The 23,649-nt window shown below is 43.2% G+C and overlaps 1 protein-coding gene across 1 annotated transcript in view; it reads left to right on the top strand.

Moving 5' to 3' along the window:
- The first annotated feature begins 304 nt into the window (after positions 1-304).
- Positions 305-23,649, top strand: part of SFMBT1 (Scm like with four mbt domains 1) — a 36,457-nt gene continuing 13,112 nt past the window's right edge. The window contains exons 1-12 of the mRNA XM_066558196.1: positions 305-403; positions 7,395-7,489; positions 11,685-11,925; positions 12,299-12,387; positions 13,312-13,558; positions 14,246-14,343; positions 15,116-15,217; positions 16,099-16,249; positions 18,484-18,566; positions 20,437-20,563; positions 21,257-21,370; positions 22,728-22,770. Of these exons, the coding sequence (XP_066414293.1) occupies positions 376-403; positions 7,395-7,489; positions 11,685-11,925; positions 12,299-12,387; positions 13,312-13,558; positions 14,246-14,343; positions 15,116-15,217; positions 16,099-16,249; positions 18,484-18,566; positions 20,437-20,563; positions 21,257-21,370; positions 22,728-22,770 (1,418 nt within the window). The 5' untranslated portion in view covers positions 305-375. The remainder of the gene's footprint in view (positions 404-7,394; positions 7,490-11,684; positions 11,926-12,298; positions 12,388-13,311; positions 13,559-14,245; positions 14,344-15,115; positions 15,218-16,098; positions 16,250-18,483; positions 18,567-20,436; positions 20,564-21,256; positions 21,371-22,727; positions 22,771-23,649) is intronic.

The following is a 23,649-nucleotide window of genomic DNA, read 5'->3' as shown; positions in this document are numbered from 1 at the left end:
TATTAGGAAGAAGTGTTTCCCTGTGGGGGTGGTGAGGCCCTGGCAGCTGTGGCTGCCCCTGGATCCCTGGCATGCCCAAGGCCAGGTGGGATGGGCCCTGGGCAGCCTGGGAGAGTGGAAGGTGTCCCTGCCCATGGAAGGAGATGATCTTCGAGTTCTCTTCCAACCCAACCACTCCAGGATTCTATCTTAAAAGTAGCTAAAAATCCCATGAAGATATCCTTACCAGCTGTTCCTTTCAGGTATTTTCCAGGCTCCCTTCCTGAATGTCCCGGCTGCTGTGGAAGGCAGGAGGTGACTCATGACCACCAAACAGTGACAGCCTTGGACCCCCTGCTTCTGGCTGCTGGGAACAGCCACTGGGCTCCTGTGGAGATGAATGGAGAACAGCAGTATGATGCAGGTAACAGTCCTGGCCAGCTTCTCTAAAAGCATGAGCAATGTGGGAGAAAGATGGGCACAGTGAGTGTCCCACAGTGCCTGGTGCTGGTCACAGGGAGAGGCTCCACAGATTCTGGGTTGTGCTCTGGCTCTGGGGCTGTCATGGCTGTGTTTGTTACTGCTCTGTATCAGAGCAGGGTGTACCACTGGCTCAAAGGGAAACAAAATCTGGCCCACCTTGGTGGTTGTGTTTTCAAGAAGCTGCGACTTTCCTTTCTGTGGTACCGCTATGAGATGTGCTTGTGAAAAGCCTGGTGGTGTTAACACTTATTATTTTAAGGCATTTCTCTTTCAGAGGGGTTAATACCTAGTTCTGTCCTTGTGTTCATCTTAATATTTTGGCAAGCTTTTGGTGCTGGTTGGAAAAGTCAGATAACTGAAGCTGTTTGCTGCCATTGTAATCTGTCCTGTTTTTCTGAAGTGCCTTGGTGTGTCCTCTTTGATGGGCTTGTGATATCAATACCTAACCTCCTGCAGAATGGTATATTATGAGAAATCATCTCAGGTTTTGGATAACCTTGGAACACCAGGCCAGGAAGAGTGTTAGTGTGGGATGGCTGGGAATAATAACAGCTTTCTGAAACAGTTCTGGAAATGTGGGGGTTGGGACCATCCATTTGCTCTGTCTTGCCTGCCATGACTGTTCCCTTTTCTTTGAGGAGCTCCCTAGCCATCACAGTTTATATAAAGCAAATTTTAATTCGTAATTATCAGTGTAAACAATTGGACCAAGATTTTGTCTGAGTATTACTTTCCTTTGGTACTTGTCCAACAAGGTCCTCTTCTCATAGGGTAATTCACTATTGGTAATTTTTCTACCTTTGCTTTATGGTAATCTAATTTTTGTCAGTGTTGCTGAAGAAATGTTAAACATAATTTTAATCTATAGTGCTTTCTAGGAGAATGCTATAATCTGCTTTATGATGCTGAAATGTGCTTTTTGATTACTAATTACAGCAAGTCAGTCCAATTGTTGTCAATGTTATATCCTCAAATAGTCCAGAAAAGGCATCGTGGGTGTGGATGTAGAATTTCTCCTGGCACATGCAAATACTTTTTCCTTGCCTAGTGGAAACTGCAGGCTTCTGTCACAGAGTGTAAGGAAGGGAGCAGAAGAGTGAGGAGTTGTTTACATGGTCAGCAGTGGTGTGTCCACAGGCTGTGAGAGCACATCCCTCAGTCTTAAAACCTTTGTTGATATTTTTCCATCTTCCCCAAAAAGTAGCAGGTCAGAGAGTCCTCTCTCACTGTGTGCTTTTGAATAGCTGAGGAAAGGTTTGATTCTGGCTTGAAATTACTCAGCAGCTATTTCCCTGAGCATCCTTTTGTGCCAGGTTTGAGTACAGGAGGCTGTGAAGAGCAAACAATAAATGATGAGAGCTTTACTTGCATTCAGAAATAGTTCCCAGCAAATACCTGTGTAAGCATAAGCACATTGGTTTTGTTGTGCCCTCTAGTATTGTTTTCTGAAGTGCTTTTGAGTTACACTAGTCCAAACCACTGCTGGAACATTGCTTTCATATTCTTTGACTGGTGTCATTTTCTTCCACTTGATAATTTGCAGCAGCTTTTGGAGGTTCTCCTCTGTTCTTCTGGTTTTACATCCAGGTTCTCTGGCTCCAAGAACCCAGAGCTCAGGGTTGCTGGTTGTGATTCTCCCATGTGCTATGAGAGGAAAAGACAACTTTTATTCATGTCACAGTCATTTTCAACTCCTGAAATTCCAACCTGTCTTTATTTATTCATGGCCTCGCAGCTGGTGGAGATGAAAAAGATTAACTGTTATTAAAATCAGATTGAACTATATCTACATTTCAGGGTGAGAAACCTTTGGGTTAGCCTTACTGAAGTCTGCAAGACCTTCAATTGTGATGTACTTAAATGTCTAATGTGACAGTCTTCAACTAAATGACATTAAAAATGCATTAAAGTTATTTGCAGTGAGAATTTAGCTCAAATCCAAAGATGAGAACAGCCTGGTGTAGACTCTTTCCATTTCAGATATTTTTAAGGGCTAACTTCCTTAATATTTCACTACATTCTCCAGTCCAAATGGTATCATTCCATATTCTTTCTCAACCTGTATGTATCAGAGAGCAGCAGGATGTAATTTGTGATAAAATTCAGAAAGAGTGAGTGTTCCCACTAAGGCCGGTAGAAATAGGGACAAATAGGAAGTGATGCACCTGCCTAGGAAACTGCTGATATTCATATAGAGAATTTTCTCACCTCCAAAGTGGGTGAATATTCTCTGTAGGACACTTCTCTGATTTTACTTAAGAAAATGTTAGCTTGATTTGAAAGTTCTCCTGACACAAACTGGTTGCATGGCAATGCCAGAGAGATGAGAATTGTGTCAGGTTTCTTCCCCTGCCTTTGCCAAAGTTGTGCTTTGCCCCTGGGCTAATGTGCTGCTCAGTCATCCTGTCTAATACAGAGAAATAAGTCTCCACATAGCAGAAAGCTGAATGTATTGAGGGCTTGTAGCAATTAAGGATATGGGGAGAAAGAGAGAGCATAAATACGTACACCCATGCAGAATTAGATGAATAAATTGTGCTTTGGAATCAAATGCATTAAATATGGTTTTGCTTGTTGTTATCTGTCACACTGACTTGCAAGTTTCTTTCTCACAGTAGCAAGAACCTCTGCTGTAAATGTCTGGGGTTTTATTGAACGTTCTGAACTCAGACTGATCAGGGTGTTTGGTGCAGACTTATGGCCCCTCAGGAATGTGGCTTCATTAAACTGGTCCTGAGTCTCCAGGGGTCTGCCAGCCTGTGAGGATGGAGCTGTGCAATGGGGTCTTGCATAAAATACCAGCAGAACAGTTCAAAGGCTTGATTTAAGCAGGGCCTGTTCTGCTGCTACTGTCCTGCCAATAAAACCAGAAAAGTGATTGGATTCTGGCTCTGAAAGCCTTACCAGAGAGATAGTCCTTTGGTGCACCTTTGGAGTTCTTCTGCATTCAGATGTTGAAAAAGAGAGACTTATTTTGGGGATTTTTCTTTTTTTTTATGTAGTCCTACCACATGCCACAATTAAAAAGCTAATTTACTGCTCTCATTGTGAATCCTCATATAGCATTTTCACTTGGAGCTTTATTCTGTGAGCTTTTCCTGCTCCACATTGCTCCAGAAGGAGCTGTGCTATTTAAATAACCTGGGGTGCTGTGGCAGGTTTGAAAAGCAGCAAAAAGGATGGCTAAGCACAAACCTCAGCTGGGGCAGCCTCCAAAAGAGAGGAGAATTTCCCAGCTCTGTGCTCATTGGTGGAAGTGAGAGGCTGATCACCTCAGCTGTAAGACCTTGGTGAAATGTGAGCACAACCTGGGTTCAGCTTTATGAATGAATGAATAGAAAAAGTTGTGGGGGCTTTTTGCAGAAGTTTTTAAAAAATCTCTCTGACTGAAGGAGCTCACTATAAGAAAATTTTAAGAGTATTAAATTTGCTATGAGTGTTGGACAGGGATTTTTGGTTTTTTGGGTTGGTTTGGTTTCTTTTTGGGAGGGGGAGTTTGGTTTTTGAGTTGGGTTGCATTTGTTTGTTGGGGGGTTTATTTATTTTTCCTATGAAATCCGGGTTTGAGTGAGCTTTTGGCTGTGCTGACGAGCTGTGGGTGCTGTGCAGGACAGAGCAAGCTGAGCCCATCTCACCACAGGCCAGCCCTGCACGGAGAGAGCTGCTCTGGGAGGGGCCAGGCTGCAGGGCTGAGGATGAGAGGGGACAGAGGAGCTGCCCTGGCACGGAGAGAGCTCTGCTGGAAGGAAGGACATGATTCCTACTCGCTCTCAGCCAGTGAATAGGACAAATAGGTTGTTGGCCATGATTCGGATGAGTTTGGCCATTAGGAAGAATAGCAGATAGGTGAAAAATTTTGTAATGTAGGGGTCTGAGGCCATATATCATGTTGCAAATTGTTGGATAGATCATGGTACAAACAGTGCAATGGGGAAGAAGGTAAAGGAGTAGAAGTCTATTTTTAGGCTGATGGGGATTTTGAAGTTTATAATGAATTTTCATTCTCAGAAGGAGGTGAGGCTTCCTGTTCCGGAGTGGATGTAGATTGTTATTGGGATTAGGCTGATTAAAAAGGAGGTTTTGACTGTGTTTGTAATTGTGTTGGGGGTGTTCTTGAGGTTGTTGGATAGAAGTGGAAATAGGATGGGGGTGGAGAGGGTTGCTGGAGTTAAGAGTATGAATGTGTTTAGGACTAGTGATAGGTCCATTATTTTCACTTGGATTTGCACCAAGATGAGCAGCTCCTAAAACCTTTGGATTACTGTTATCCTTTGAAAGTAAGGAGACTGAGGTTTTATACTCAGCTACAAGAGTTAGCAGTTCTCGCTGGTTTTACCTCTCCCGCTGGGTGTGTGGGACAGGCTGCAGGACCCAGGATGAGCGGGTGGGTGCCGGAGGAGCTGCCCTGGCACGGAGAAAGCTGCTCTGGATGTGGGACAGGCTGCAGGACCCAGGATGAGCGGGTGGGTGCCGGAGGAGCTGCCGTGGCTGCCCAGCCGGGATTGCCTTCAGCCGCAGTTCAAGGCAGGGCTCGCTGAGCAGCTTCAGGCGAGCCGGCTTTCCTGGGAGCTCCTTGCAGCAATTAAGTGGCAACAGAACTTACTAATTGACCCTTTCAGTGTGTGAAGTGACCTGTGGCTCATTTAAAGGAGCTTAAGTGCCCCTGGGCGGTTATCTGATGATCCGGGCTGGGGCTCGCCGTGCGGGCTGCAGCAGCCCCGGCTCCCCGCGGCCGCTCCCGGGCCCGGCCCGTGCCTCTCCCGCTCCGCTCCCCTGCCCTTCGAGCAGTGTCGCAGCGTCACCCCAGGCAGGACTGACTGGCTTTTTGGGGCTGGAGGGGAGCGGGGCTCTTGCTGTAGGAGGATTTTTGATGCAAAAAGTGAGACGGTTTTCTTTGGGTGGGAGGAAACTTAAAATTCGCTCCTAGGTCTGACTGACCAGAGATGGTGTTTGTTTCCTTCTTGATTTTGGAGCTGTGAACTTCAGCGTTTTTATGGTCATATAAAACTAAAATTCTGTTTAAATGAGTTGAGAAATCTTAATCTATTTTAACAATATTTTGCAATGAAATTGTTTTTCTTAGAATGGCTTGCAGCCAAAGCTTTGATCGGCTCCACCCTAAGTGGCAAACAACTGTGGTCTATGTCTTAACCTTTTATTTCCTAAAAAAAAATTCAAAATAAAATTCCTTATTTATTTCTCCAGGTAATTTCTTCAGTAAGTTAAAAATTATTCTTTAAAAGTGATGGTGATATTCAAGCTCTGAATCTTTTGAGCTATGAAAGGCCAAAATAGCCAGCTATGTTTGGTTAAAAACAGACAAAGTTGGGTTCTGGAGAGATAAGAGTGTCTTTTAAAATAGATAATGTCATCAGCAAACAACAGCTAACCGAATATACATTTTTAAGTTTTGGGAAGTGATAACTCCTAGAGTCACAATGAAAAGTCAAGATGAGCTTAACCATCAGTCTGAAGGTAAAATGAACCTATTAAACTCAAGACTTGTAGGTTTTTACTCTATTTAATGTATCTCAGACTTTTGGACAAATATTTGCTCCTTTCTATTGGAAGACTGGGAATTGTCCCAGAGCTTACTTAGCTTGTTAGCCTGTCCAGGGGGCTGATAAGGACACATGGTGCTAATTAATTCATTTTTTTAATGTGTAATGTTTCCTACTCGAACGACTGCTGCTGGAAAGATCAGTTACTGCCTGCCCTAGGAAAGGCACGGGGTGTAGGAAATGCCAGTGTCCTGTAACCTTTGCTGAGCTCTCCTTGGGCTTGTGATACACAGAGATTTCTCTGTTTTCAAATATAAACAAGGTATCAGGTTTCCTCGTCCTGAGAGAGGGAAAGCTCTGTTGTTCATTCATAGACAGCTCTGGGGCAGATGGTGGAACCAAGCCTGAAAATGAAAATGAAAGCTCTGCTCTTGTGTGCTGTCACTGCAACCCCATTTTGCTGCTGAACCTGAACCTGGTGTGTTGAGGTTAAAAATGCTGCTTGCATGGGCTGGGACCCTCACTGGCCATCCCACTGTGTTCCTGCAGGAAAAATGAACTAAACAGGGGATGTGAAATCCACCCTGGGCTGGCTTGGTGTCTTTTTAGCAAGGCGGGTACATGTTGGAGAAAATAGGAGTAGGAGAGAAGCAGGGAAGGAGGCCAAGCCAGAACTGAAGGGGAGACCAGGGCTGGGGTACAGGCTTGACAATAATAATTGAGAATTTGACTAATCTGTAGTGTGGCTTGTTACAGGTGCTTGCTTCCCTAACAGCCTGAGTGAGCTTTAAACTGTGGTTTGAGTGGTTTTAGCACATTTATGCTTTAAATGCATCCCATAATGAGGTTTTCTTGGTCTAAAGAAGCTGTTACACCTTACAAGCTGGGCTTTTAAAGTGACCAAGTTGAAAGGACTTTATTTCAGTTATGTCTCAAGTTGTTTTCTTTAGAACTACCCTGAATCCCTCTCTTTGCTTTTGGTGTTTTAGAACAGCTAAATGTATACTATCTGACTTTAAAAAGAGCACAGTCATATTTCAAAGGATTTGTTAGACTTTCTTTTCAAATCTCTCACTAGTGTGTACTGCTCTTTCCTGGGTGGTTTTTAATTTAAAACACCAACAGTCCAGTGTGACTGGAGTTCTGAGTCTCTCATATTTGTTGATATAAATACAGAGCTCTTCTGCCTTCGTTTCCCTCTCACAAATTGTAAGCAAAGTTGTGCTAAACCAAAATCCCCTGGATTTCACTGTTTTCCAGACCAAGTCCAGCTTATAAGTGCTGTTCACAGGCAACAAAGGCCAAGTAATGTTGTTCATTTCTTGAAATGTGTTCACTGCACACTTGTGTGCTCAGTCATTTGGAATCAAAGTGGGTTTTGCTGTGGTTTGTAGTAGCCTAAAGCCACAGAAGTGTTTGGCTCTCTTCCAGATGCTGGTTCCAGTGTGGAAGAAATGGAATTCAACTGGGATGAGTATCTAGAAGACACAGGAGCAACTGCAGCCCCCCATGGATCTTTTAAACATGTGAGTAAGGGAGGGTGTCTGTGCTTGGCATCTCCTGCATTGTTTCTTTGATACATGAAGTGTTTAGGGTTTCTTTGAATGAGTTACTGCTCTCAAATTTGGAAGACTAACTAGAATCAATTTTTTTATAGAGAAATGTAGAATTTAACCTTTTTATTACTGTTTCTTGTCTTCGTCCCTGTACGTAGCACAGGGTAAGCCCACCCAGAAATGCTGAAATCTAAGGAGTTAAGGTCTTTTCTGCCCCAGAAGATAAGCTTGATTTTTCTCAAGAAGCTCAAAATATCCAGTCTCTTTCTTCTTTTGGCGATAGCTCCTGGACAGCTGTTATGGAGGAGTAGCTTTAGAAAGCTGGTGGCAGAATAGTTCTTGAACAGCAGAATTCAAATGTGCTCTTAGAGAAGGCTTTAATGGCAGACCTCAAGGAGGCAAGGAGAAAATAACAGCTCTGCCAAACACCTGACTGTAGTAGTTAGAAAACTGATTAGGATAATTGTTGATCACAGGCTTAATGAATAGGATGAGGTCTTGATAAGCCCTTGTCTTTGCCCTTGGACATCTTAAATGTCTGCTGGTAAAGTCCTGGAGAGCACTGTCCCATTGGGGGAGACCTAAATGTGAAATCTGCCTTCTTGTACAGGGCTCTCAGTGAAGATGAGCTGTACAGAGCTGGTGTCCAAACCTGTTGGTTCTTTTCCAGCAATTAAAGCACCTTCCAGACTGCCAGACTGGTGACTGTGTGTGACACATTGCTTGGAAGACACCCTGTGGTGCCCAGGCTTTTGGGTCCAGCACTCTGACTTTCAGTATGAGGAAACTTAAATCAGCAGGAAAACAGCCTGAGATCTGTTTGTGGAGGATCACAAAGCATTCTGAGTTCAAGAGTAACCTGGAGAAATGAAGATTACTAAATAATCTGTTAAAATATGTCAGTTGTGTTAGTAGTAAAGATGCACAGAAAATACAGACTTCACAGAGGCTGTGAGAACACTGGGATGTAATTGTAAGTGTTTTTGTTCAAAGCAAAAATTCAGGTATCTCATTTCTGAAGGGAAGGGGACTGTGCTTGTTTTATTTTTCCTGGGTGTACTGAGGCTGTAGCTAGAGCCAGCTTAGTTTGGTGGTGTCCATACAGCTCACACTGAGGGCACAGCATGGAACCAGAGCAATGGCATTTTGCAGTAATACAGGGAATGGTCTGTCTCCTCTGGAGTGGTTTACTTCACTGGATCTCTGTTAAAGAGGCCTGCTATCATAACTTGGACACTATGTAACTAATTGTAATGCCAGCTTTACAGCAGTGGCCAACTGAATTAATGTTGTAGCTGGATTTCATTAATTAGCAGCAGACACACTTTGAAAGACTCACTGCACCTACACCAGCTCAGCTGTGTCAAGTCTGAGGTCTGGTGGCTGTGGCCATGGTTGATAAAAATACAGTTAGGTTTTAAAAAACCTCCACATTTTATATTCTTGTTGTTATTATTATTATTATTAGTGAGGAACACAGTGCAGATGTGCTGGTGAGGTGACATTGTGATGGAGAGTGGTGAGGAGGTGTGGGCAAAGCCCGGGGGATCAGGGGTAATCAGTGAGCATGGAAATAGATCCCTGCATGTTCAGAATGGAAACTATTGGACATTTTCTACCAGAGCTCCTTAGAATTTGTCCAGAGACCAGTGCTGATGTTCTCTGTAATAAGCTTGGCGTAAAATTCCTTTATTGCTGACACTGAATTGACAGGCAGAGGGAGGAGCATATTTAGATCATAGTCCTGCTGTTAATAGAATTGCAGGAGTGCAAGGTCACATGCTGGGGGTTTCTGTGGTCCATGAGAAGGAAATGTGCTGGAAAAGGTGGAGTAGAGAGCCCCACTGCCTCCCAGTGGAGAGTGACAGCCTGTCTTTGACAGCCCTGAGACAGGGTTAGTGTGATTCCAGGGTACCTCAGGTGAGTGGCTGTCAGTGGCAGGCAGGCACTGATGGGAATTTAGGAATGACATATTTTTATAATGCACCGTCAGGAAAGCTAATAAGCCTTACTCTCAAAAAAACAGAGGGAAAAATTCTGAGCTGAGGAATAGTATTGGCACAAGAGCAAATGAACATGTATGATAAATTAATTAATATAAATGCATTTTTTAATTGAACTGTATGGTTTTAGTTTGATTCTTTTTAAATGCTGAAGTAGTGAGCTCCCATTGTGAGTTGTGGGTGAGAAATACCTAACTCATGTTGTAGGAGAATACATGGTCAGGTTAAGGAAGTGTAATCCATGCTTACACAGCCTGTTAGCAAAGCACTGGACTTGCTTATGGGAGAGGTGACTTTCTAAATTTGTATGCTTATATTAATTCTGAGAGTTTTGCCTTGCTATGAGTAAGATGCATTGGAGAATTTAAGCTACTTCTCAAATTAAGTGTGTTCTAATGTTTAATTTGTTAGCATTTTAAAGATTAAACAATATCAAGATCAAAGTGACTGTTTGGCATAAAATTTAGCAGGAAAAAGAACTGTAATGGAGCTGTAATGAATGCCAGGGTTGTTATCCCCCCAGGTCTAGGTACCCTTCCTCTAGAACCAAATGCTCTTTGTAAATTTCTTTCTGCCCTTTACAACACGTGTGTGACCATGAAAAACAAGTTGGTCTTCAGCATCATCTGAACACATTTATTTGCTGTGTGTTCTTGCATGCTCTTAATCTTTTTTGTCAGTTCCTTATCATCATCTCCCCCAAACTGAGCTGCATCCCTGGCTCTGGCTTGTGCCGAGGCACGGCCTGGGGACAGCTCCTGATGGGAAGGGATGACAGGGGTTGGAGTCACAGCTCCTGGCCCGCTCAGCTGCCCTGTCGGGCCCGCTGCTCCAGAGGAGATGCTCTGGAGGGTGCCCATCCTGCCCTGGCCGGCCTGGGAAGCTCCTTGGAGGAGTTGGTGGCGCTCCCGGCCCGGCGGCGCTGCCGGGAGAGGGCGCGGGCACCGCTCCGTGTGCGCAGCTCCCGGCGAGGGCTCCGGCTGCTGCTGCTGCTGCTGCTGCTCGTGGTTCTGCTGGAGCCTGCTCTGCCTGCTGGGACCTTGTGCTGAAAGATCCGGTAAAGGGAGCAGCACAGATTGCCCAATTCTTCAAGTGCTGCGTTGAGCTCGAGGCTTTTCTCTCAGCAATTGGAACGTGAAGTTTTTTTGTCAGCAAGACAACTGTCTTTTTGAAGAGACACCCTCTATAATACCACTTCAAAATGCCTGCAGGTATTGGGTCCTGCTGATTAGGTTTTTAAGAAGAGATTTCTCTAAGTGAAGGGTATTAACCCAAAGGATAGGAACAGTTAACACAGGCATATGCTTTTCTTTCTGGTGTAGTTCTCTTAGTTTTATTTTTAGCAAACCAGTATGTGCTGGCTGATGAGACTATAATAGCTATGGCAGTTACTGAACTGTCAGCACAGAACTGGGAATAAATACCCCAGAAAATAGCTGCTCCATCTGCATCATGCTGAAAGCCTTTCTTTTAGTAGATTCAAAGAGGAAATGGAACTTGGGACCTCTTAAAAAAGAAAGAAAACATGAGTTACAGCCAACTGAGAATGGGGAATTGACATGTCAGAGTTTGTTAGGACTGAGGTCCTGGAATTAAGTTTAGATCAGAACATTCTATAGAGAGAGCAGAACAGGGTCCATCTGCTCTTTTGGGATTTGGGAAAAATTAGGGATATGGGAAACTTAAGGTGTTGCCTTCTCTTTTAAGTCTTCCATTCCAGTGTCTCAGTCCTGTGCAGTCAGATTGGTCACCTGCACACAGCACACCCACATACACACAGAGCACTCCCACTGTCTGGTGCTTTATTGTTGTCAAAGCATGAAGAACACAGACTGATTATGTTCTGTGCAATTTATATAACAGTGCTGCAAGTGGGAAAGTCTTTCAGTGATGGGGGAAGGTATTGTCCAGGGCAGAAAATGAATGGCACAGTGTTGCTTTAAGCTTGAAGAGATACTCTGAAATGCAAATAAGATTTCATTAATGATGATTCTGTGTGCATTCTAGTTTGGGTCCCATAATGTGATAAAGCTGTTTCTCTGAAGAGGCTGGGTGGCATTTGGCTTGAGTTTTTTGTTAATGAACTTGTCTAAATTGTTCCCTCTGTTATTCAGCAAAGCTTCTGAGAGGTGCTCAGATGTGATGATCTTCTTCCTCTTCAGGTGGATACAAGTTTGCAGAATGGTTTTGCCCCTGGCATGAAGCTGGAAGTGGCTGTCAAGTCTGACCAGAACACCTACTGGGTTGCCACCATCATCACCACGTGCGGGCAGCTGCTGCTGCTGCGCTACGACGGCTACGGAGAGGACCGCAAGGCCGACTTCTGGTGTGACATCCTGACTGCTGACCTGCACCCCATCGGCTGGTGTCAGCAGAACAAGAAGATTCTCAAAGTGCCTGAAGGTACCAGCTCTGTGTGCAGGCACAGGGAGCACACCAAGAGGTGCTGTTGTCCTGTGTCAGCCAGGCAGGCAGCCTGTGTGGGCGCTGTGGTGCGCAGGTGCTGTTGCTGTGGGGACAAGCTGAGGTTATCAGCTGTGCTTTCCTGAAATCCCATGACAGAGGCTTGTGGTTATCTTAATCATCACCACCAAAATCTACTGCTTTGACATTTCCTTTAAGTTTTTTTTTTTGTTTGTTTTGTTTCTTTGTTTTAAGTTGTTACTGGTGTGTGGCAGATTCTCTTGAATTAGGCAATGCAAGGCTGTAGTAACATCTTGTGTCTGAATAATCTTTATCTGGCAGGAAAAATCAGAGTCTTTCACTCTTTACTTAGGTATCAAGGACAAGATCCCTGACCAGGAGGAGTTCCTTCAGCGGGTGCTGAAGGGGGCGTGCAGTGCCCCTGCTAACCTGCTGGAGGGGGTAAGTGCTGCAAGGAGCTGCATACTGGGTTTTATCTTGGCTTTGCCCTTCATCATTAAGGGGATCTTATTTGAATTGTCAGTTCAATTCCTGTTTTAAGTTCAGGGAGCATTGTAATATGCTGTTGACCCTAGAGTTCCACTCTCTAGTGTTTCCTATTTACAGTATTTAATTTTTATAGTCTTGTCCTGAAACATATCTGTTGCTGCAGGTTTGGGTTGTTCATTAATCCTGGCAAAAGAAAGACCTTTTTCAACTCCCTAGGGTTTCAGTCTTCTTCTTGTTCTGTTCCTCCATACAGCTCTAAGAAAATAATGCTTTATTTATCTGGCTTTCATGTTGTCTCCTTTCTCAATTAACTCATTTCACTTTGAATTGTTTTGTTTGGGAATCTTTTACTAATGGTCATATTATTGTTTCACTTACTTACATCTTTGCAAGTGAAGAACCAATTTTTTTATCCCCTGCTCTGCACTTAAAACAATATCTGCACCTTATATCAGTGTCTGGTTGTAAAACACAGAACATAATGGTTTTTGGAAAATGCCTTTGACACCTTCATTACAGCTAACAGTTCTGTCTGTATGTTTCTGTCTAGTCATCTTTGTGTGCTGGATGACTCAGTTTTAGAAAGAGGTTATTCATGTTTCCTTCAAACCTGGAATATATAAATGATAATGTCTCTGCAAATGATAATGAGGACTTCAGTGAAATGTGTGACTGTGTCTACAGGCAGTGCAGAAGCTCTGACACAAACACCAGCGATTCTGAACATTGTCACTTCTGGCTTGTGTTAGGAAGGGACATGGATTTCTGTGCTTCTGTGCTCATACTTTATTTATGCAGACAGAATGTGTGTAAGGAGGTGGAAATATGGCATTTGTTTTGTTCTCTTGTACAGAATAATTTGTATTCTTTCTGTAGCTTCACAGAGGGAAAAATCCATTGGATCTCATCGCACCTGGCTCCCGACTGGAGCTGCAGAACACCCGGGACTCCCTGGAAGCCTGGATTGTCACCGTGGTGGAAAACGTTGGTGGGAGGCTCAAGCTGCGCTATGAGGGCCTGGAGGATTTGGACAAATTTGACCAGTGGCTCTTCTATTTGGACCCTTTCCTTCACCAAGTGGGTTGGGCAGCTCAGCATGGATACAGCCTGCAACCACCTTCAGGTACTTGAAAACACAGATCTTGTATGTGGTGATCAGAGGGTAGTGGCTGCTGCTTTAGTGCTCTGAGTTGTCCTTCTGGGTGCACGTGGTGGTCACGTAATCTGTGTGATCTGACAAGTCCTGTACCTAATAAAATGTAGGGGAAGACACAAGTAGTCCTACAAGACTTTTCACCCATTTGTTCTGAATGCTTTTGCCTGTCAAAACTTTCCTCCTGTGTGTGCAAAGGAAAGAAGTGAGGAAGGGATTGCCATCATGATTTTGGTTATTTTTGGTATGTTTGTTTTCCTGGAGGGGGTGGAAAAAGTCTTGTGGCTTTGGAGCACTGCTCAGCAGGAGCTTTTGCAGCTCAAGCCTACTGGACTGATTTAGATACCATTTAAAAATATGAAAATCTTCCTTAAAAGAAGGAACAAGTGCATGGAAGCAGAGGCAGAGGTGGACACATCTTTCAGGCATGTCCATATCAGGGCAGATCAGCAAAGAAGAGGGGCAAAAAGTGGCAGAAATACAAAGGGATGGCTTATGAGCTTGCTAGTGATGTAACATGTTTGCTGATGAGGGGAAACCTTGGGATAAAGAATTCGGCCGTTTAGAGGGGCACAAATCAAACTTTATTGTTAGGTGTTCTGAGAGAAAAGAAGAAGAAAAATGACTACTTACTCTTTCCCTCTCTTTTTCCTCAAGCCATTAGGTCCTTGAGGAGTGAAGCAGATTGGCAAGAGATCCTGAAGAAGGTGAAAGAGGAGGAGGAAGAGTCATCTGTTCCTACAGATCTTTTTAAGGTAGTTTAATGCTGTGGATGATACCATGGAAATGCTATATTCCTGAGCAATGATTCAGGGAAGTCAGACACCCAGAATTCTTTTCTTGTTTTGTTTTGTTGGTTTTTAAAATTTATTCCCTCCCTCTGTCTGGTTTAAAAATGTAATTATAAGGGAAAATAATCATACTGGTATCAATTCTTGCTAAGTTAGACAACGCACCCATGACAGTTATGTGAGTCATTAGTTGTCTTGGTTCACGTGTTTTAGTTCTTCAGGTTCTTAGTCCATTTTTCTCAGCTTTGTTTGGACCCATAAGTAGAAGTAGAGGTGCTGTTGCTCTTGAATTTGTTGGGTGCTGTACAGAGATAGAGATAATTCTGGAGCCAGAGCCCTGTTCTGCGGGTTTCTGTTAGAGTGGAAATAGAGGCCTGTATAGTTCTCATTTAGTGTAGTTCATGAGGAGTGCTAAAGGTTACAGGGAAAAACCTCCAAACATTTCTATTGACTTATGAGACCACTGTGTATTATCAAATCTTGCTTCTGTGTGGCGAATGGCAGAGGAAGAAGTCACAGAGACTCAAATCCCTAAAACTCATCAAAAACCGTCAGTCTCAGGAGGCATTGTTGGCCTTGTTATTCAGAGAAGTTGCTGGTACTGAGACACGTTGATTTCTTGGAATGAACTGATAAAAACTCCTTAAAAACTCATCTTCTTCAGTTAATATATGTGAGGTATGTCTCTTTTTTGGTGGAGGAGGGCAGGTAATCAGAGCAACACATCATTTTCCAGGATAAACCTGTGATCGGAGTGCACTCATTCTCCGAAGGCATGAAGCTGGAAGCTGTGGACCCAATGGCGCCCTTTGTTATCTCTCCTGCTACAGTTCTCAAGGTACCAGAGTTCTTAAACCAGCCCTGCTGAGATTCACTTCTACTGCTACTTCTGTTCTCAAATGCTCAGGGAATTCTCATTAACTGGTTATCTTAAAATCTTGTGCTAGTTTCCGAATGAAGTGTTTTGTATGTCTCCCTCAGGGGACAGGCTGCCTGATCAAACAGCTGCTGATGGTGAAGCCACTGGATTTCAATGGAGGGGAAAAGTTCCATAAAGATATCAGCTCACAATATCAAATGATGAAAATTGTCAAACCCAGATTTGTAAAATTGGGTATATACCCTCACAATCTGAGTATCCACCTGGAGATAGTTTTTTGGGGTTTTGATTTTGTGAAGGTTATGTCATTACTGTGACATAACCTTACACTACACATGACATTTAGGTGGCCTGATTTCCAAACAAGGTTGGATTTCAAAGCTGAATTGAAAACTCTCCAACATGATCAGGCATTCATTTTCTTGCTATTTGCTTGTCCTGCTTCTATTTGCTTCCGGAGTGTAGTGGTTTTTTTGGTGACAGTCCATCCTGGGATGCAGTTCAGCCTTGTTAAAATAAGCAGTTTGTTATAGAATAGTTGAAAGACCACAGATGCTAATTTCTGTGCATTTTTCATGAGAAAATTCCCTAAAGCACTAGGTCACCTTATCTTTTCAGTGCTCAGACATAAAGTTTTATTATTTATGTTTGTTAAGTTTCTGGATAACGCAGATGAATCTGCTGGTTTATGAATCCCAAAGATTCTTTTAATTTTATTTTTTCCTAACCCTCCCAGTATTTAAAGTTAAAGGGTTTCCATCAGGCAATGCTGCTGTTTAATAAAGCTCTCCGAATCTGTATCTCACAAGAGCCCATGGTTCTCTTTTGGCTGACTGCAGGTGTACAATGACAAATATTTCATGATAGAAATTGATGACCTGCGAGCGGAGCGCGCCAGCAGCCAGCGCTACGTTTGTCACCTCAACAGCGCTGGCATCTTCCCGGTGCAGTGGAGCCTGAAGAACGGGCTGCACCTCAGCCCCCCCCCAGGTATGTCTGTGCAGCCTCCTCCTGCTCCCCTCTGCTCAGCACAGCACCTGGCAAAGCAACGGACAGAGCAGCACAGCAAAGATCCAGAATTGTATTTGTGTTGCCCCCAGACGAAGGCAGGAATGATGAATCTGACTCCATGTTCGCAGAAGGCTCATTTATTATTTTATAATGCTATATTATATTAAAGAATACTAAACTATACTATACTAAAGAATACAGAAAGGATACTTTACAGAATGCTAAAAATTTAGTAATGAAAACTTGTGACTCTCTCCAGAGTCCCGACACAGCTTGGCACTGATTGGCCAACGAGACAAAACAACTCACCAGAAACCAATGAAACAATCTCCAACCACATTCCAAAGGAGCAAAACACAGGAGAAGCAAAGCAGATAATGGTTGTTTTCCTTTTTCTCTGAGGCTTCTCAGCTTCTCAGGAGAAAAATCCTGGGTGAAGGGATTTTTCAGAAAATGTGAATGTGACAATCCAGCTCTGAAAATCAGGAGGTTTGAGTCTGGGGAACCGTTTCCCAGGCACAAGTGTTGATTTGGGAGGATGAGAGAGGCTGAGGATGTCATGCATAACAACCTGAACACTGGAATGGATGGAGTGAGTGTTCCAGGCCTGAAAGAAATGTTGATTTCAGACTTAATTAACATGCTATTAGAAGCCTGTAGTCATTTGCATTGGATTTTTGCTTCTGGTCAAACTGGAACATTGTTATCCAACATTTTATAATATTTTTAGGCTATCTTATCACTCAGAAGTTAATGAACTATTTTTTTGACCAATGGCCTATCAGGCACTGTTGCAGATTGTTGAAACATAGCTTTAGGACATAAGGGAATAGCGTAGTGTTCCTGCACTCCTGAAATATTTATTCATTTTCTCAAACTAGAAATGTCAATGGTACTGTAAAACCTGGTCCTCTGCTCTCTTACTTGGCACCTCACAATTCAGGGTGTTTTGTTTTAGCTGCTCCTTACATCGGGGGGCAGAGACTGTAGGATGTTTGTCTCCTGCCTTTGCTTGGATAAGGTGTGAAAAGTGGCTCTGCCTGACCAGCATTTCCTAGAATTTTGCATGTATAAAGTGAAATCTCACAAATATTTTAAGTTTCTGTTCTTATCTCCCTGGACATGGTGGTCATTCTGAATTGTGTGAGGTCTCAAGAGCCCTACTGGCACTGGTAAAACTGAGATAAATGGATAATTAAGTCTTTCTGTGGTTCAGCCCTTTCTGAGGAGAAGAGTCACAGAATAAGTTAGGTTGGACTGGTGAGGTCACTCCTCAAACCTTGGCTTCAGTTTTGGGCCTCTCACTACAAGACAGACATTGAGGGACTGGAGCATGTCCAGGGAAGGGAATGGAACTGGGAAAGGGGCTGGAGCCCAAGTCCTGTGAGGAGCAGCTGAGGGAGTAGGGAGTACCTGGAGAAAAGAAGGCTCTGGGGGAAACTTTGGCTCTGTACAATTTCAGATTGTCATGTTAATACTATATTCATACAGTGGGTTTAAAATTTTGTTTGATTTCTTAAACTGTTGTCACAGGTGTCCCTTTAAAGGGAGTGGAATAAGTGCAGCACTTGTGTCCTTGCTAATTTACTGCCAGCCTCAAACTGACATGGCAGCACACTTTTGGGCCCCATTCTCTTCAGTTATTTGCTTTTTGTTAGATCACAGGAAAGCCAAGTATTTTCCCCAAGAAGAATATAATTTTTCTTGGAAGGATTCTCTGTCTCCTGATGGACTCCTTGTTAAGACACTTCCCTTCAGAGGTGTGCAGATCTACAGCTTTTATCAGACTTGATGAGGCTCTTGGCACATCTTACTTCTCTCTTTAATGACTTAGCATTTAACATGTCTTTGAGAGAGCAGTGTATTGATATTGTGCACGTTTTGAATGATCTGTTTTAAAAAATTAGTTTCAGAGCTGACACAACAGCAGTTGCAGAAATTTTTCCTGAATTTCATCTGTACTCTGTGAAACTGTTTAAGATGGGTGAAACTGTAAGGGGTGAAACTGGTTTCCCATGTTTCAGCTGCTGCCCTTGTCTGCTTGGCAGATTCATGATTCAGGTTGGATTGGTCTGACCTCACATGGCTCCCTGAAGCCCTAAGTCAGCTCACAAACCTGAGTAACCCAAACAGATCTCGGGCTCTGTATGTCAGGTGGGTTTGAAATGAATCTCAGCTGTTAAGCTCTAACCCTTGGCTCTTTGCTGTCCTAGGTTACCCTGGGCAGGATTTTGACTGGGCTGACTACCTCAAGCAGTGCGGGGCCGAGGCAGCTCCCCAGAGCTGCTTCCCTTTGGTAAGGTTCTCCTGCTGCAAATCTCCTCTGCTGCCTCAGTGACACCCCTGACTCCAGGGACAGGAACCTCTTTTGTTTCTTACTTTAATTGCTTTTCCAAGTAGAATGGAATATTTGAGCTGGAAGGGACCTGCAGTGATCAATTACCCTATCCAATCCCTGACCCTCTTCTGGGTTAAGCAAAAATTAAAATGTGTTGTTAAAGGTGTTGTCCAAAGACTGACAGGGATGGAGCTTTGAGCCCCTCTCTGGGAAGCCTGTTCCAGTGTTTGACCACCCTCTCAGTAAAGAGGTGCTGCCCAGTGTCCAGTCTGAACCTGCCCTTGGAAGCTTTCCCACACATCCTGTCCCTGGAGATCAGCACCTCCCTCTCCACATCCCTTCCTCTGGGAGCTGCAGGGAGGTCACTCCTCATCCTCCTATTCTCCAACTGGACAAACCCAGAGTCCTGAGCTGTTCCTCACAGGGCATTCCTTCCAGCTTTTCACCAGCTTTGTTGCCCTCCTCTGGACACATTTGAGCACCTTAACACCTTACCTGTGATAACTCAGGAGGCAGAAGAGATAAGACAGTATAAATGAGAGTGAACTGAAATATTTGCGTGCCAGCTTCCTAGATAGGGAGGCAGTGGACCAAATGTTTCATTATGATAAAGCAGACTGAAAATAAATGTTTGTTTTGTGAAATTGAGATGTGTAAGAGTCCGTGGAAGAGACATAGAACAGCATCAGTCATTGTCACTCCTGTAACTGTGGAAACAGAGCCTTTTAATAGACCTTATTTTCATTTACTAAGGGTACTCTTTCAGTCTTCCATCCTTTCAGCTTGAAAAATTAATTCTATTGTATTAATCAATACAAAGTCATCTTAGATTAGTACCAGATAATCATTTTACATTAACCAGTGCCTGAAGGACATGCAAGATTTTGGGCTTTTGTTGGTTCAGTGACAGTATTGCTGTCCCCCAAAGCACAATACCTTGTCAAGCAGGAAAGGGTACTATTTACACCTGCCTTCCAGTTTCATTTACCATACTTGGGCTATTGCAGTGCTTAGGGGGAGAAATTAGAATGAATAATTACCAGTTTTTGAAGAGAGTGTTGCTGGCTATGAATTCTTGTTGCCCTTGTTCTGTCTTGTAAACTATAGCATCTTAGAACAGGTCACTGAATTTATTATCCCTTTCTGAGAAGAGTTGATCACTGTAGGCTAGTTCCAGAATTCATAATGTATTGATCCTGTAATTACTTTGCAGAGTGGCTCTGGGAAGAAGAGTCCTCTGTCTGGCTGGTACTTCTTATCTTTAATTCAAGAGCTCCAGAGCTGGATAAATACTTATTCTTATGTTTTAGGGATTTTTTTTTTATATATATATAAATGCAAACTGTATTAGTGAATAAAGTAAGACCCTATTTATCCAAAAAATGTAAAAGAAAGCTTCCTATTCTGCCTGCCAGAGCTCAGATGAGGCAGGAATGTTATTTGCATACGTAAAGTGGATTTCCAAGTTAACATGATAGAATAGAGAACCTGGTCAGACTATTTGTCAGACTTATCACTCAGGTGGCAAGCAGCAGAGAATTTCTGATTGCTGAGAATGCACTCAATCCTTTCAGTGAGCCTGAGCATCCTTATTTTTTGGGGACAAATTTGCTAGGTCTTTCTGTAGAGCCTTTTTAAACTTAAATTCATTGTAGTTCCTGATATATCTTACTTGTTTACAGTGTGCTAATTATCTGAAATCTCCTCTGAGTATCTTTCTGTGTTATTCAGGCTCTGAGGGCTTTGTGTTGCTCCTGTTCATGGATATTCATATCCTTTCCTGGATACACAGTTGGTGCCTTACTGAAGTATTCTGGCTTTTTCCTAGTTAACTTCTGACCATGGATTTAAAGAGAACATGAAACTCGAGGCTGTGAACCCAGTTGATCCTGAAGAAGTTTGCATTGCTACAGTCACCAAGTTAAAAGATTCATACCTCTGGCTTCAGCTGGAGGGTAAGCTGGTTTGGGGGGAGAGAGGAGTGCTTGCCCATCACTACACTGGCTTCTAGTGCCATCCCCACACCTGATGAGTATTTGGAACAAACTCACTGTATGCCGAATATGGGCAGCAAGGCACTGTTTCCTCAATGAAATCATAGTCAAAACCCACTTGCATTGTCTGTTTCCAGTTTGCCTTGGCTGGCACTGCTTATTTAAGCCAAAAATGGCATTTGTGCATTGCAGTGTCAGTGCTGGGCTCATGCACCGTGCAAAGTGCTGAGCGGGGCCTTGTGGAAAGCAGGGGCCTTGGGACAGTTTCACAGATGAGTGACTTGCATTCTGAGCAAGCCTTGGCCAGACCTAGGAAGGAAAGTTTCTTCATTAAGATAGAGTAAGCCTGTGTCAGCTGTTCTCCATTATAATCCCATTTCTTGATTGGAAGTACATCAGCATGCACTTGCTATGCACTGTGCATCTCTGCTAAACTGCAGAAGGAAAATTCCCATCTCCAGCCTTTAGGAGGAAGTAAATGAGGTCAGGAAAGAATCTGGTCAGTAAAAGGGGATGAATAAATGATTGTTATTGTTATCACCATAACAGATACACCATATATCAAAGCAGCTTCACTAACAAACATGCAGCAGGTGTTAACCAAATTAGAGGTTTTATGACTTGTTTCAATTTTTCCTTTTCTGAACTGAACAGGCTCCAAGAAACCTGTCCCTGAGTGTATAGTGAGTGTGGAATCAATGAATATATTTCCAGTGGGTTGGTGTGAGACGAATGGATATCAGCTCAGGCCTCCTCGCAAAGCAATAGGTACCAGTTCTCTTCTGTTTGCAGTGGTGGGGTAGAGCTGGTGAGACCTGCCAGAGCAAATTGCTGCAGAATTATTGCTGGCATGGCTGAGTTTGGAAACATTCATCATGCACAGAGAATCTGTGTGTTGCACAACTGTTCCCCTGGCTGTTGGGGCCAGTTGGAAGCCCTACAACTTCAAACCCCACAGTGTTGGCTTGAGGCCCCTGCACACTGTGGGGACAATCCATTGGCCTAACAAACAAATCCTACCTGTGTGTGAACACCCCCCCTGCTCTGCATTTACTTCTGTCTGAGCTGTTCTTGCCATGTGTCTGACCCTGATACTGATTTTACGTGTGCACTTGTGCAAAGTCAAATTAATGCCACAACGAAGCAATGTGGATTGTGTGCACATTTGGAGTCAAAATAAAGGAAACTGATTTTCTCAATGGGCCAGGTGGTGATGATCCCTAATGACAAAGTGCTGAAGAGTAAACCCTACCTTTTTAACTATACTAGTAGGTAGAATAACTGTCTTCTCTCAACTGGTTAGTGAGGCATGTTTATTAAAGTTTAATGGGGGTTGGAGAAACTGAAGAATTTCTTCAGTGTTCACTAGGTAAGATAAGAAAATTTTTAGATTGAAACGAGCTGTTATTTTCTGCAAGTCAAAGCAAGAGAAATTAATCTGCTTGCACTGCCAAGGACACATGAGGAAGAAGAGGGGTGATCCTAGTTAGATAAAAGATGATTTAAAAAAAAATCCAGAAGTTTGTCGGGGCCAAAGCATGAAATTGCTGAAGAGGCATAATGTTGCATTACCTTGTTTTATTTTACTACCTGGTTGTGAAAGCCAGAATTAGCAAGTGGACCCATCACCTAAATGACTGATTTGTTTGCAACTGTGTTTTCCTGCATAGCAATTGGCTGAAGTCATTGGTGTTTCTAACCAGCTGATTTCATTCCATTTCAAAGTTAAAGTGCTGAAGTTACTGTGCCAGTAAAGTGACACGTTGTGCCAAAGAACATAACCTTTGGGTGCTGAAAAAGAAAGCATGTCATCCCTTTTCTGGATGGTAGTTCAGGTGGTTATGGGGCTCTGATGCAAATAAAGAGTCACAGAAGGTAAAATTTCGTAGAAAACTGGGCATGTGCATGCTTCATTTAAAGAATTTTTAATGGAAGTTGAAGTAAACCTTCTGATTCTCCAAATTACTTGGATCAGTCTACCTCTCATGCAACTGGGTCAGTTGTCTGACAGTGATGGGACCATAGATTCTTTTTGCTGTATAACTTAAAGAAATGACTCCACTATATATATATTGTTCTAGATGCTTCGTTTGCCTCTCATATTTTGCTCTTTTTTTTTTTTCAGTAAACAAGCAGAAAAAAATTGCAGTAGTTCAACCAGAGAAACAGTAAGTAACAGGTTATTTGCTGTTGTTTTTGTTGAGTTTTTTCTCTTTATTTTTCAACTGGAAAATATGCTGTGTTAGGGAAGATGCAGATTTGCAAAAGTGCTGTACTGAGGGTTGAGAGATTCCACAGTCCATTTGTGTTAATGCTGGTAGATTCTGCTGATGTTCAAAAAGACCTTTTGCACTACAGTAAGAGGAGATATAAAGCCTGGAATTTGGTTTTTTGTAATTGTTCCTTCCCAGATTAAATTTGGCCCAAAGCAGGCAGAAAGAGGAGTTCTGCTAATATCTACAATGAGTCTAGAAACTGTGTCATGCACTTGGAGCTCAGTCTCGTGAGCCTGCTCAGAAATGCTCCATGGAATGCTCACAGTTGCCTTTATTGACTCTTTACAGCTTTACAAACACCAGAGCTGTCAGTAGTCCTGCCAGTGTTTGCATTGCTCCTAAAATACTGAGCAGACTGTTTCCCCATGTTTTGCAGTTGGGATCCTTACCAGAGTGCTGGAGTCATTTTAGTTGTATTTTGTTTCAAATCCAGCTTTTTCAGAATGCATAAGGTGAGGGTACACTGCCCTGTGCTGGGACATGTGAAGTTAGGAGGAGTCAGGGGATGCAAACTCCTGTGGGTAGCTTTGGGAGGTGTCTGTCACCATGGTGGCCCATGGACTTCAAGCAAGGAAGGATTGCTGCTGGCTGTAGCAGGACAGAAGTCCTTTCCAAGTGGAATTTGGTAGTTTCTGTATGTTATTGTGAAACAGGGGAGGTATAAAAAGCAGGTTAATAAGGCTGGAGCTGAGGAAAAAAAGTGTTACGGTGTTTTAGTAACAGAGAGGTGACTGTCATGACTATCTGTCTGTTTTCCCAACCTCCTTCTTT

This window comes from Molothrus aeneus, chromosome 12, assembly GCF_037042795.1.
Source record: "Molothrus aeneus isolate 106 chromosome 12, BPBGC_Maene_1.0, whole genome shotgun sequence".
NCBI lineage: Eukaryota > Metazoa > Chordata > Aves > Passeriformes > Icteridae > Molothrus > Molothrus aeneus.
The sequence above is the reverse complement of the archived record's forward strand: the minus strand, read 5'-3'. Positions and strand labels throughout refer to the sequence as shown.